General features: G+C 46.9%; 1 protein-coding gene across 1 annotated transcript; it reads right to left on the bottom strand.

Moving 5' to 3' along the window:
* Positions 1-10,737: 10,737 nt before the first annotated feature.
* LOC123375678 (putative olfactory receptor 52P1) lies at positions 10,738-11,676 on the bottom strand. Its single transcript, XM_045026806.1, has one exon. The coding sequence runs from the start codon at positions 11,674-11,676 to the stop codon at positions 10,738-10,740; it is 939 nt and encodes a 312-aa protein (XP_044882741.1).
* Between the last annotated feature and the right edge of the window lie 372 nt (positions 11,677-12,048).

The following is a 12,048-nucleotide window of genomic DNA, read 5'->3' on the forward strand; positions in this document are numbered from 1 at the left end:
CCAAGTTAAAAACATGCTTTTCTTTTTACTGCCTTTTGCTGCTTCTCATCCTCACCAGAACCAGAGATGCAGGGGCAGGGAGAGAGAGTAGATCCTTCTCTCATCCTGCAAAAAAATATTATCCTCATGATTTCAAACCTCTAAGCCTGTGAGTCTGATATTTCCTGTCACCTCTTCTTTGGTCCAAATTGACTCCCCCATCCATAGTGGCCACAGGACAACTCCAGCTGAAGTCATTGGAACCTTGTGGCTGGTGAAAATCAGGTGATTTATTTAAGTTCCTATCTGTGGATTTAGGGAATAACACTGGCCGTTTTTGGAGTTTTGTTATTGATCTCAATGGGACCAAGATTTCACTCCTGGCTGTGAAAATCATGGCTTTGGGTTCAGCAACAGAGAGCGCTGAAAGGGTCTGAAGGAAACCCCAGTTTATGTGGTGTTCTGAGACTGGATATAAAAAATGGGGATTCCAAAACTCATTCTTGTTGTGAACCTTCTGGTAACTAAATTACTCCAATACATTTGTAGTTTTAGTTTTTATCAGGTAAAATCCTTCCTGATTCTGACAATACTAAACTCTTCAAATCATAGTACTGGTGAAGTCCTGCCCAGATTATTTTTGGATTGAACCTTTGAACCCTTCCTGAGCCCTGAGCACTAATTGTAATGCAGAAACAGACAACTCACCCAAATCCCGCTCAGTAGAGAGAGGAACTTTTATTGCGAGAGGAAGGCAGAGGCTTGAGAATCAATATATGAATCTCATACATTTGACACGCGGCGTGCTGGTCAGCGACTTTTACGAGTCTGCTGTACAGTCCCTGCAGATTCTCAGGTTGCCCAAGGCTCCCGGACAATTCCCTCGGCTTCAACAGCAGCGGGAAGAGCAGAACATAGACCCTGGAGAACTTCAGCCTGAGAGCCTCCCCCGGGAGTAAAGAAATGATTTGCCGATCCCAGGGGTTCAGATTGTCAGGGCAAACTGAGCTTTGCAGACACTTCAGCCTAGCAATTGACGATGGCTTTTATTTCTGTGTGTAATGTACTGTCATCTGCGCTTTGTGTGGCAATGCTGCCACAAGATACGAGACCAAAACCCATTTTCTATTGATCGTAGCAGCGTACCGCTGCATCCCGCCCATGAAGTTCTAATGTCCATTTCATTAATGTCCAAAAAGCTGGGAAGGCCAAATGACATGATCATGAATTGATGCAAGCCAAAGGACATGGAAAAGGCTTCCTTCTTCCAGGATTCTGGAACCAACAGTATTTGCCATTATCCTTTGTGAGGTCTAAAGCGGATACATATCTGGCAGCTCCCAACAGTTGTAATAATTCACCGAATCTCTAAATCAGATAAGCATCAAATGTTAATACAGTGTTGATCTTTCAGAAATCGATGTCGAAACGGGTTGTGCTATCCTGGGTCAGAATTAACACAATGGGATTTCTTCACTCACTGTGTGATTCCTTCACCTGTCCCCGGCCAAAAGGACCTGGAGTTCATCTCACATGGATTCTCACATTTTACAAGTGAACAGCTGTGGAGATCTGAGTTCCACAGATCCATTTGTGCACCATAGTTCCAATGACAGTGTGTAGATGTGTGTGATTTGGCCAGATGCTGGTGCAATTCTACCCCCCAGTGTTATATTACAGAACTGTGTACATTCCCAATACAAAACTACACACCCCATATACATTACAACTATTTGACCACCTCTTAAAACAAGCCATTGGGTCTGCTCTTCCATGGCCATCGGGGAGGGACACATCCAATATTTTCCTTCGACAAGCAATTCTATAACTCAATTAGTGTCCGATTTCCGCCATTCTTTCCTCCCCATGTATGCATGAACTGTAGTTGGGGTCTACCCACCGTTCTCTGGAGTACTACCCAGGTAATGGACTTAAAGGACACACTGAAACACGCTATTTGCACATGGTCCTACAGTGACTCCCACATATTTGCCCATTGGGTAGTATTTCCTACACCAGGCTGCAGCTGGTTTAAATCAGGACTTTTCCAGCTCGCTATCCATCTTACTTGTAGGCTTACATACTGCAAACCATTTAAATTGTCATCTATCCAGCCTCCCAGGGAACATTTTATTCCTAGTGTGATGTGTACATAACAACTGCATACCCAGGGATTGTCCTCCATGGAGGTACCATTATGATTACCCATAGTAACATCACATCCCAATGGTGAAACGCCATATCCCACAGTTCAATCATACAGTCCTGAAGACCATGGGTCATGTTTTTTAGGCCCTCCATAACAAACCACATATCCGGATAACAATGTTTCATACCGTCATTGATCATGGCATATCCTAGAGAATACCATGCAATGTTTCTTGATAGATCTGATATTCTCCACTGAGTCGGGACTCCCCCTTTCAATCTGTCCATCACATACTGACACTGCCAAATTCCTATAGGAGGGATTCATGGTACAATTTTCTATGGATAAATCCTTAAATCCACATTTACCTCATTACCACAACTTGGGATCTGGGTAGGGCTTGCATCAGAAACAATTATGAACAGCAAGAAATGTTCCATTCCACGTCAGGACATCCTTGGTTTTCTTTTGTGAGTCCTCCTTGCTTTCATTTTTGCTGCTTCTTTTTCTTTGCACCAGGACGCTACCTGCTGAGATCCATCATATCCTGTGTTCCCTTTTCTAAAGTTCCAAAAGACAAAAGAACATTTTTCTTCTGCATTTGGGGGCAGCATTTACTCTTTAAAATACCCCTTCCTATTTCAAATGTCCTTGCTGCGTGCAGGAAAAACAGAAGAATTACCTCCATACTTCCCTTTGTTTTTTTCTCTAGGCAGGCCAAGTTCCAATGGCTTCTGCCCATAATGGAGAGGATGAATTACAGCACCTCATGATTTTTCTCTGCCGTGCAAGGCTTTATGTTTATTCACAAGTAATAGCCGAGAGGAAGCATTATGTGTGCTTGATGGTGATAATAATAATAATAATAATAATAATAGGAGATATACCAATCTCCTAGAACTGGAAGGGACCTTGAGAGGTCATTGAGTCCAGTCCCCTGCCTTCACTATCAGGACCAAGTACGGATTTTTGCCCCAGATTCCTAGGTGGCCCCCTCAAGGATTGAACTCACAACCCTGGATTTAGCAGGCCAATGGGAATTAGCTCTGTCCAGTGGAGCGCCCCCTCCTGGTGATGTCCCATCCGTCATCCCACCCTCGGTTGACATGTGGACCCGCGTTGCTCCCAACTCACGGTGTCCTCTTCAGGACCCCTGCCCTCCAGCAGTGCCCCTTAGTCCATCCACACCTCCTTCCAGGGAGGGTGTGTGTGTGACGGGGTTGATCAGCAGTCCTACAGCACAGCCACCATGTCCAACCACACCCTCTGCATCTAATCCCCCTGGTCAGGGATCTGGTGTAGTCTATAGTGGCCGCTCCCTACGGCCCCTGGCTAGGTGCACTGCAAGGGAGGGAAGAGAGGGACCCAGGCCCACCCTCTGCTCCAGATCCCGGCCCAGGTACCCTCTGGCAGCAGCCTTGCTGTCCTCCTTCTCTCCCCTCGCCTGTCTGCTTCCCTGGGCCGCTTCCCCTACAGCCCCTTGCACCCGCTAGGCCCTTCCCTTCAGGGCCTGTAGCCTGGCATGCTAGTGCTCCTTTCTGCTCCCAGAGCCTGGCCAGCACTTCACTGTCCGCGGTGCTAGTCTCCCACCTTTGGAGACTGACCTTCCCCTCTCAAAGGCCTGGGACAGACTGACTGCTCCCTCCCTGGGCAGCCTTCTTATAGGGCTGAGCACGGCCCTGATTGGCTGTCTCCACTCTCAGCCCTGATTGGCTCACAATAAGCCCTTCCCTAATTGACTCCCTTTCTGCGCAGGTGCCCTGGCCTGCCGCAGCCCACACTCTCTGGGAGTGGGGCAGTCCGCCCCACTACATGGGGTTGTTGTTTTTTTTTGCAATATTAAACAGATTACAAGACAGCATATCACAAGCATGACCTTTAGCTTGTGACTTGACCAGGTTGACTATAGCATTTGAAGGTTTTTTTAAATGATTTTATTGAAAAAAATATGTCTACATTAATTGCAGTCATAGCATAAGATAAGCTGGTGTTGGTATGTCTAAGGGCTTGGGTGGTTTGGCCTTTGACCCAACATTCTGTGATTCTGCATTTTAAACTGGGGGGGCTTATATGTGTGCGCCCACATCCACTGAAACTAAATACCCACTTACAGTCCAGATCGGGTGAAATGCAGGGAGGGAGCTAAGACGGCTCCCAGGCTGTGCTAGTCAGATTGAGACCTTGGAGCCTGGATGTTTTTGGAGGCGAGCTGTAACCACATTAGGTCCCAGGTGGTCCGGTCTGGGGGAAAGCCAAGTGTCTGGTTTCTGTACCCATTCACTGCTGCCTCCTGTAGGGAGTTGCACATACTGGCCAGCTTTGAAACAGGAATCTTGTGTAACATGTACCAAGGGCAGATCCCAGGGGGCTGCATTAGGTATGTTTGCCAGGAGGATTAACGTGGGGAGTCACATTTGTTACCTAAAAGGATATAATATAAACAAAATGAATTTATTTATACATTTTAATTTTGGTTTTAAGAATCCATGTTGGAATTTCTTGCACTTTCAGAGAGGTATTTGTATGGCCAATACTATGACCTGATTTCCCTCCTGTTCGTTCACCCGAGAAGGGTCCAGGGCGTAAGAGAGTGCACTTGTACAAGGAACCAGTATGCTTTGCTGAAGTAAAGAGTGAATAATGTCACCTACCACCTCCATGGCCTCAGATTTGAGGGGGGTTGCGTGGTAGGTGGAGGAAGTTGACTGGTAACCTGGATGGGTGGGCAAATATGAGCAGGCATCAAACCGGAATAGAGCTTCTTTTCTGCCCAGACAGAGACAAACCTGGAACATAATTCTTGAAAAGGGGTTAGATGTATCCCAAGTAAGAGCCACAGATTTGGCAGTTGCAACAGAAGAGAGGGATGCATCATTGCGGAGGGGGATGGTATGAATAAGCATATGTTTATTTATAACTGTACTTTGAGCAAGGTTAAGTGTTGCTGCAAGGTCGCAGAGGACGTCCATGCCCAAAATAGTCCTCTCTGCATCTGGAGCTACATAAAAAAAGACTGAGTCCAGAAGAATAGATTCAATTTTACAGGAACAGGGGAGCTTTCATAAGCCGTGAGCTGTGCACCTCCTACCCCTGAAATAGAAATATACTGTTTAGTAGTGGGGAGGGGGAGGTCAGTAATGGAAACAGATGCATCTGTGTCCATGAGAATTGTGCATGACTGGCCCCTTATCCGTGGTTGTAAGTGTGGCCTCAAGGGATTTATATCTGCATCGGCAGTATGGACAGGCAAGGGGGGGCCACTGAGTCCTAGCGGGTCATGGAATTTAACAGCCTGGCCATTTCCGCTTTACTCAGGTGTGAGTAAGGGTTGGCAGTTGGTTGAGACACTGGGTGGGGCTGTTGGTTACCCAGGGTTATTTAGCTTGGACACCCAGCTGCCCAATGTCCGGTCTCTCCGCACACAAAACACTGGGAGATGGGATGGGGGCAGTGGGGACAGAGCCAGGACCAGGTTGAAAAGTCAGTGAAGTATTGCAGGGATTCAACCGGCCGTGATTCTGTCCCTGACTAGGCTTTTTGAGTTTTGCACCTGCAGTTCTTTTGGGTGTGCCCGAGACACCCACAGTTATAGCCACCTACATTATCTTTTGCTGTTACCACGGCAATGCGAGCAGCCTTGCTCCTTATCTCTTTGGCCTGTCTGGCTTTTCATTCAGATGCCCACATACAGATGGATTCATAATCAGAGCCTTGGTTTACTCCCAAATTAAGGGCTGTTTGCAGGTGGGAGCTAAAACCTTCCTTTAACATCTTTAAAAATGCCTGATCAGTTTTCTTTGGGTCTGCAATACCTGCGTGGCTGGAATACATCTCCCACTTTCTTTCACAGTATTGAGAGGCCAGCTCAACCTTGCCTTGTACGCAGCCAAGATTAGTCCCAAGTTACCAGCTTCATTCCCCAAAGCTTCTTGGACGGCTTCCTTAAACTCAGTGCAGGCACTGGTTATATTATTTTTAGATTTAAATTTAACTGAGGCCCAAACACTGTTTTGGTGTCTTTCTGCAGGGATCTTGGCCATGGTAGATTGGGGCATTTAGCTTTTGTTTGGACATAAAGATCCCTGAGATGTAACATATAGGTGGTGACCATCTGGATTATTTTTTTTAGAATATAAAATTTGGGGCTTGGGGCTTTAGATTAGGGAGATTTTTTAGTAAGCCCCTTATTTCCTCTGTGCTGAGAGGAGCGTACTTGTAAGTATTATGAGCCACTCCGTTTTCACCTGTCCCTGACCACCGAGTGGTCTCTTGGAGAGGGGCCAAGGAGAACTGCCAATGAATTTTGGGTTAAAAGGGCGGGGGGAAGGAGGAGGAGGGGGCCAATTATCTTGCTTTTCCCCTGTGTGTGCCAGGTTCCAATTTTGAATTTGTTTTTAAGGTATTTTTAATTCACTTTATTTTGTTTTTTATGAATCAGGGTTAGTAAAATTACCCTTCTGTTACATGCTAGCAACAATACGACGTGCAGAGGAGGGGTTTGTTTTTCCTTTTAATTTTGCTTTTAGAGCCTTTTTTTTTTTTTTTTTTGCTTCAAGCTCACTCAGCTTGTGGCTGCAATTTGCCTTTTGATTTAGCTCCGACGTAAGAGCCTTTTGAAGTGTTTTTAGATCTTGGAATTTTGTTTTAATATTTGCAATACATTATTAGGATCCCTTTCCCTAAGCTATTTTTTGTTTGACCAGACCACCACAACATGCTATTTGTTGTACTTATACCCTCATTTCATTTATTTTTGCCATAGTTTTTTGAACATTTTATGTTTCCCTTTTATAAGTCAATGAGTCCCCCGTGGAGGGCATCATTAATGTTCCCCAGGGCCAGTCAAGGAGTCTGCCTTCTGTAGAGGGTATCATTGGTGCACCCTGGGGCACGCCAATGGGTACCCCCTTCCTGTAGAGTGTATTGTTGACGCATTCTGGGGCAATTCATAAGACATTGTATCCCAGCTTCCTGAAACCCAGTTAAGTGGCGCGTCAGCGGAGACTGACTGTGCACAACCTTGTACTCAGTTTACTGCACCACACACTGGGATGCTGAGTATCTGGCAGTGCAGTCTTCGCCTCCAGCGATCCCTGCACCCCAACAATCACTGCAGCACACACCCTGGTGCTCAGTACCTGGCAGTGCAGCCTTTGCCTCCACTGATCCCTGCACCCCAACAATCACTCCAGGGTACACCCTAGTGCTCAGTACCTGGCAGTGCAGCCTTCGCCTCCAGCAATCCCTGCACCGCAACAATCACTGCAGCACACACCCTGGTGCTCAGTACCTGGCAGTGCAGACTTCGCCTCCAGCGATCCCTGCACCCCAACAGTCACTGCAGCACACACCCTGGTGCTCAGTACCTGGCAGTGCAGACTTCGCCTCCGGCGATCCCTGCACCCCAACAGTCACTGTAGCACATACCCTGGTGCTTAGTCCCTGGCAGTGCAGCCTTCGCCTCCAGTGATCCCTGCACCCCAACAATCACTGTAGCACACACCCTGGTGCTCAGTACCTGGCAGTGCAGCCTTCGCCTCCAGCGATCCCTGCACCCCAACAACCTTGGCCACAAACACAGTTCCGTTCAGCCCACTTGCCTGTGTGTCCTATATGTGGTTCGTATAAAAAAAAGGGGTGTGGAGAGGTGCCTCGGGGAGTCGCAAACCAAGGTGTGTGCTAGAGGTGGTAAGTAAAAAGATATTCACTTTTATCCCTGGTTGTGAGAAACTATCCGAGATTCCCAATCACACCCTGCTTGCTGCACCAAAACTGTTAGGCAAAAAGATTATTTTCCCCAAGCAGGGCCGGCTTTATGCCTATTCCACCAATTCCCCCAAATTGGGCCCCGTGCCTAAGAGGGCCCCACGTCCAGTGAGAATCCCTTCCCTGGCTAGAGGCGCCTTTTTAATTTTTATTCACCTGGTGGCGATCTGGGTCTCTAGTGGCACTTCGGCGGCGGGTCCTTCGCTCGCTCCAGGTCTTCAGAGGCACTTCGGTGGCAGATCCTTCAGTGCCACCGAAGACTCGGAGCACCGCCTGAGGGGTACAAGTCCCACGTGTTTTTTTACATGTGGGTTTTTTTGTTTTATTTGAGTCATCCCTGCTGGGGCCCTTCGAAACTGTTTGAATCGGGCCCCGCACTTCCTAAAGCCGGCCCTGTCCCCAAGAATCAGGCAAGCACAGAATACTGAAGGGGGTTTATTTATGCTACTGGGAAGACTGACAAGCAGCTTCAAAAATATGGTGGCATAGTGACCAGTTATATACATTTTTTAATTAATTAATTTGCATTTATTTGGACATCAGAGACAGACATTGTTACAAGTCAAGAGAGAACCCTGAACAAAGATAAAAATAAGAACAGTACATACATATAGAGGTCATTCTAATTGCATTAATCATTTATGACCACCTGGCGGGGGAAGAAGGCAGGCGGGGCGGGGATAAAGATAAGTGCTTACCAGGGTCGGCTCTAGGATTTGCGCCGCCCCAAGCAGGAGGCGCTTTGGCGGTCGCCGGTCCCGGGCTCCGGTGAACCTCCTCCAGACGTGCCTGCGAAGGGTCCGCTGGTCCCCCGGCTCCGGTGGACCTCTCGCAGGCATGCCTGCGGATGCTCCACCAAAGCCGCGGGACCAGCGGACCCTCCGCAGGCACGTCTGCGGGAGGTCCACCGGAGCCGTGAGACCAGTGGACCCTCCGCAGGCATGCCTGCGGGAGGTCCACCGGAGCCGACTGCCGCCCTCCCGCGGGACGCCGCCCCAAGCACGCGCTTGGTGCACTGGGGTTTGGAGCCGGGCCTGGTGCTTACAAATATCCAGTGGGCTGTGAAGGGAAGACTTGTTCTGTTCTAAGAACTGAGTTACTGGGCGGGCATTAGATCATATAAGCTTATTAATGGTTTACAGTTGTTAATGTCCTTGCTTTTTAGCAGATTTTCTTTTTTCTTCTGGCTGCATTTAAACTCCTTCCTGACAGTCACAAAGCTCTGCTGAATAATTTCTAGGAGCTGCTATTTTACATCAGTGGGCATCTCCACAATATGGTGATTAATTGTGTCTCATAGACTTTAAGGTCAGAAGGGACCATTATGGTCATCTAGTCTGACCTCCTGCACAATGCAGGCCACAGATTCTCACCCACCCACTCCTGTGCTGTTGGAAAGTGGGATCACATCTAGCTGTGATGCTGCTTTCTCTCCTAACATCACTGCACACATATCATTTAAAACTGGAAGCAGTAGTTTCTCACCTGTATTGTGTGGCTTACCAGCTTTGGCAATGTGCAAAGCCACATTGTAAGAAGCCTAAGTACCCTCCATGTTAACAGTTCTGTACACTTCAACAACATGTTTGGTCCTGTTAACTCAATGAGCTTCCTCTGAAACAACTTAACTTCATATACTTCCAACTGATGTTGCACATCACATCTTCTCCCCTATGAGGTTGATTCTGACTATCCCATCCTCTACCTACTTGGGGTGGGCTGGACTGTCCCAGCTGCAGCCTCTCCCTCTTCTGCCGCCTCCTGGTCCATAAGCACCCTCATTCCAATACGGTAGCTGGTTGCTCACCCGCTGTGTCAGGAAAAATGACTCTCACAATGGCTTTAGAGGATTACTCCAAAGCACATTGTATCAGCAAATGTTTATATCATCTACAAAACAGATAGGCCATAGTGACCCCTACTTGATAATCACTTTTCCTAACTTTCAATAAACCTCTAATATCAGAGGCATCTAGACCCAAGGTTTCCATCCACTTATCTTCTTTCATTATCACTTATTTACTAGTCTGTCCACTCGTCCTATTCTGATTAGCAGAAACTGACAGCTAGATTTTGACCTTGAATTTAAAAAACGTACTTTCCAATTAAGCCCTAACTATCTGGTGTTTATTTTAGTAATTCATAATGACTGAGTGCACATAATATGGTTGCAACTGGCTTGATCACATTCTGGAGTACAAACACCCCAAATCCAGGGTAAAAGGGTTCAGTTCTCAAAAACACACAGTTCCACAACTCTCAGGAATAAGCTCTAGTAGGATGGCCTCGATTCCGACAGCAGCTTTCCTGAATTAGTACTTTCCAATTGAAACATTTGATTTGTCCTCCAGGCTTCATAAAGTATTGGGCATGGAAAACACAGGTAAATTGTAGTCACTGGATCATTGCACATGTGATAAAGAATTTCAACACTGTAGTTTATTTCTCTTCTTGACTATCAGAAAGTGCAGATTTAATTAGTCAAACTGATCAAGAACCATGTTCATAGAGAGTGTATTGGAAGGACACCTTACATCAGAAAAGTGCACAATATTCTCATAGTAGAGAATTCACGGAAAGGCCAAGAGACAGGGAATATGGAAGGTTGGATCTGAAGGGTGACACTGAAAGAGATCAAGTGATGGTTAGGGAGAAGGAACTCAGCAATACAGACAGCAGTGCTTGGTGATGGAATGATAAGAGATTAGGTGAAAGGAATTTCTCAAACTATGAAATACCACAATGTTGAGCTCAGCCAAATTAGGAGAGAGCACCCTGGATTAACAAGCAGATATCTCTTCCCAATCTTCTTATACAGGTTTAAAGTCAGTGGCCCCCAGCGATCATCTCCTGCAAATGTATTTGACCATTTTGTCACGAAGCTCTTTGGTTTTGACCCCATAAATGATTGGGTTGAGCATGGGGGGAACAAGGAAATGGAGGTTTGCCAAGATGATGTGAATATGGGGAGCAATGCCCTGACCGAAGCGGTGTGTTATAGTGGAGAAGAGGAAGAAAGTAGACGACATCAGCATAACACAGATGTGGGCTGTGCAGGTGTTGAGGGCTTTCTTATAGGCTTTCTTGGTGGAGATTCTGAGGATGGCCCTGGAGATCAGACCATAGGAGATGAAAACGAGCAACAGGTCTAACCCTAAGACGACAAACGTGACCATCAAGCCATACGTCCTGTTGACTGTGATATCCCCACAGGACATCTTTGCCACAGCCATGTGGTCACAGTACGTATGGGGGATAATGCGGTTGGCACAGAACGGCTGCCTGCTCAGGAGCAGGGGCAGGGGCAGAACAAAGAGAACAGGTCTTATCAAAACCACTAGCCCTAGCTTAGCTATTCGTGCATTGGTGAGGATGGTGTCATATCTCAGAGGTTTACATATGGCAACGTAGCGATCAAAGGCCATTGCCACGACAATGGCTGACTGCATAACAGAAACCCCATGAAGGAAGAACATCTGGGTGAGGCAGCCACCCACAGTAATGCCATTCAAATTGAACCAAAATATGCACAGGGTTTTCGGCACAACTGAGGTAGACGTGGTAATGTCTGTGAGTGCCAGCATGCAGAGCAGCAGGTACATTGGCTTCTGCAGGGTCTGTTCTTTCCATACAACAAACAGAACCATGAAATTTCCCACCAAGCCAATAATGTACAACATAGCGAAAGGGATGGAAATCCACATGTGAGCAGGTTCCAGGCCAGAAATGCCCGCAAGGATGAATATTGAAGGGTCAGAGGGGGTGAGGTTGAAAGCTGCCATGAGGTGGTTGATGCATCGATCAGGCTAAGAAATGCTCAAGGTTCCTGTGAAGGGAGAGAAACACAGTGAGGGTCTTTAAACACTTTATAACAAATAGCTATTACCCAGGGTGTTCAGGGGACCTGGAGCAAAGCAATTTTGGGGGTCTTCCATAAAAAATATTGCAATACTATATTCTCATGGGGGCCCCTGTGGGGCCCGGCACAAATTGCCCCACTTGCTCCCCTGCCATGGGTGGCCCTGGAAAAAATAAACCTTCCGCATCTCAGCACAAACCCAGTTTTGAGAAAACTTCTTTACAAGGTATCACTGGTTCTCAGCATCAGCTAGTGCTAAAAGGCACTAAAGCTCATTAAAAGGGTTGTCAAATAT

Source organism: Mauremys mutica, chromosome 1 (assembly GCF_020497125.1).
Source record: "Mauremys mutica isolate MM-2020 ecotype Southern chromosome 1, ASM2049712v1, whole genome shotgun sequence".
Taxonomy (NCBI): domain Eukaryota; kingdom Metazoa; phylum Chordata; order Testudines; family Geoemydidae; genus Mauremys; species Mauremys mutica.

Bases quoted from the DNA above. Each gene is read 5' to 3' on its own strand.
- LOC123375678 (XM_045026806.1), bottom strand. From the start codon at position 11,676: ATGGCAGCTTTCAACCTCACCCCCTCTGACCCTTCAATATTCATCCTT.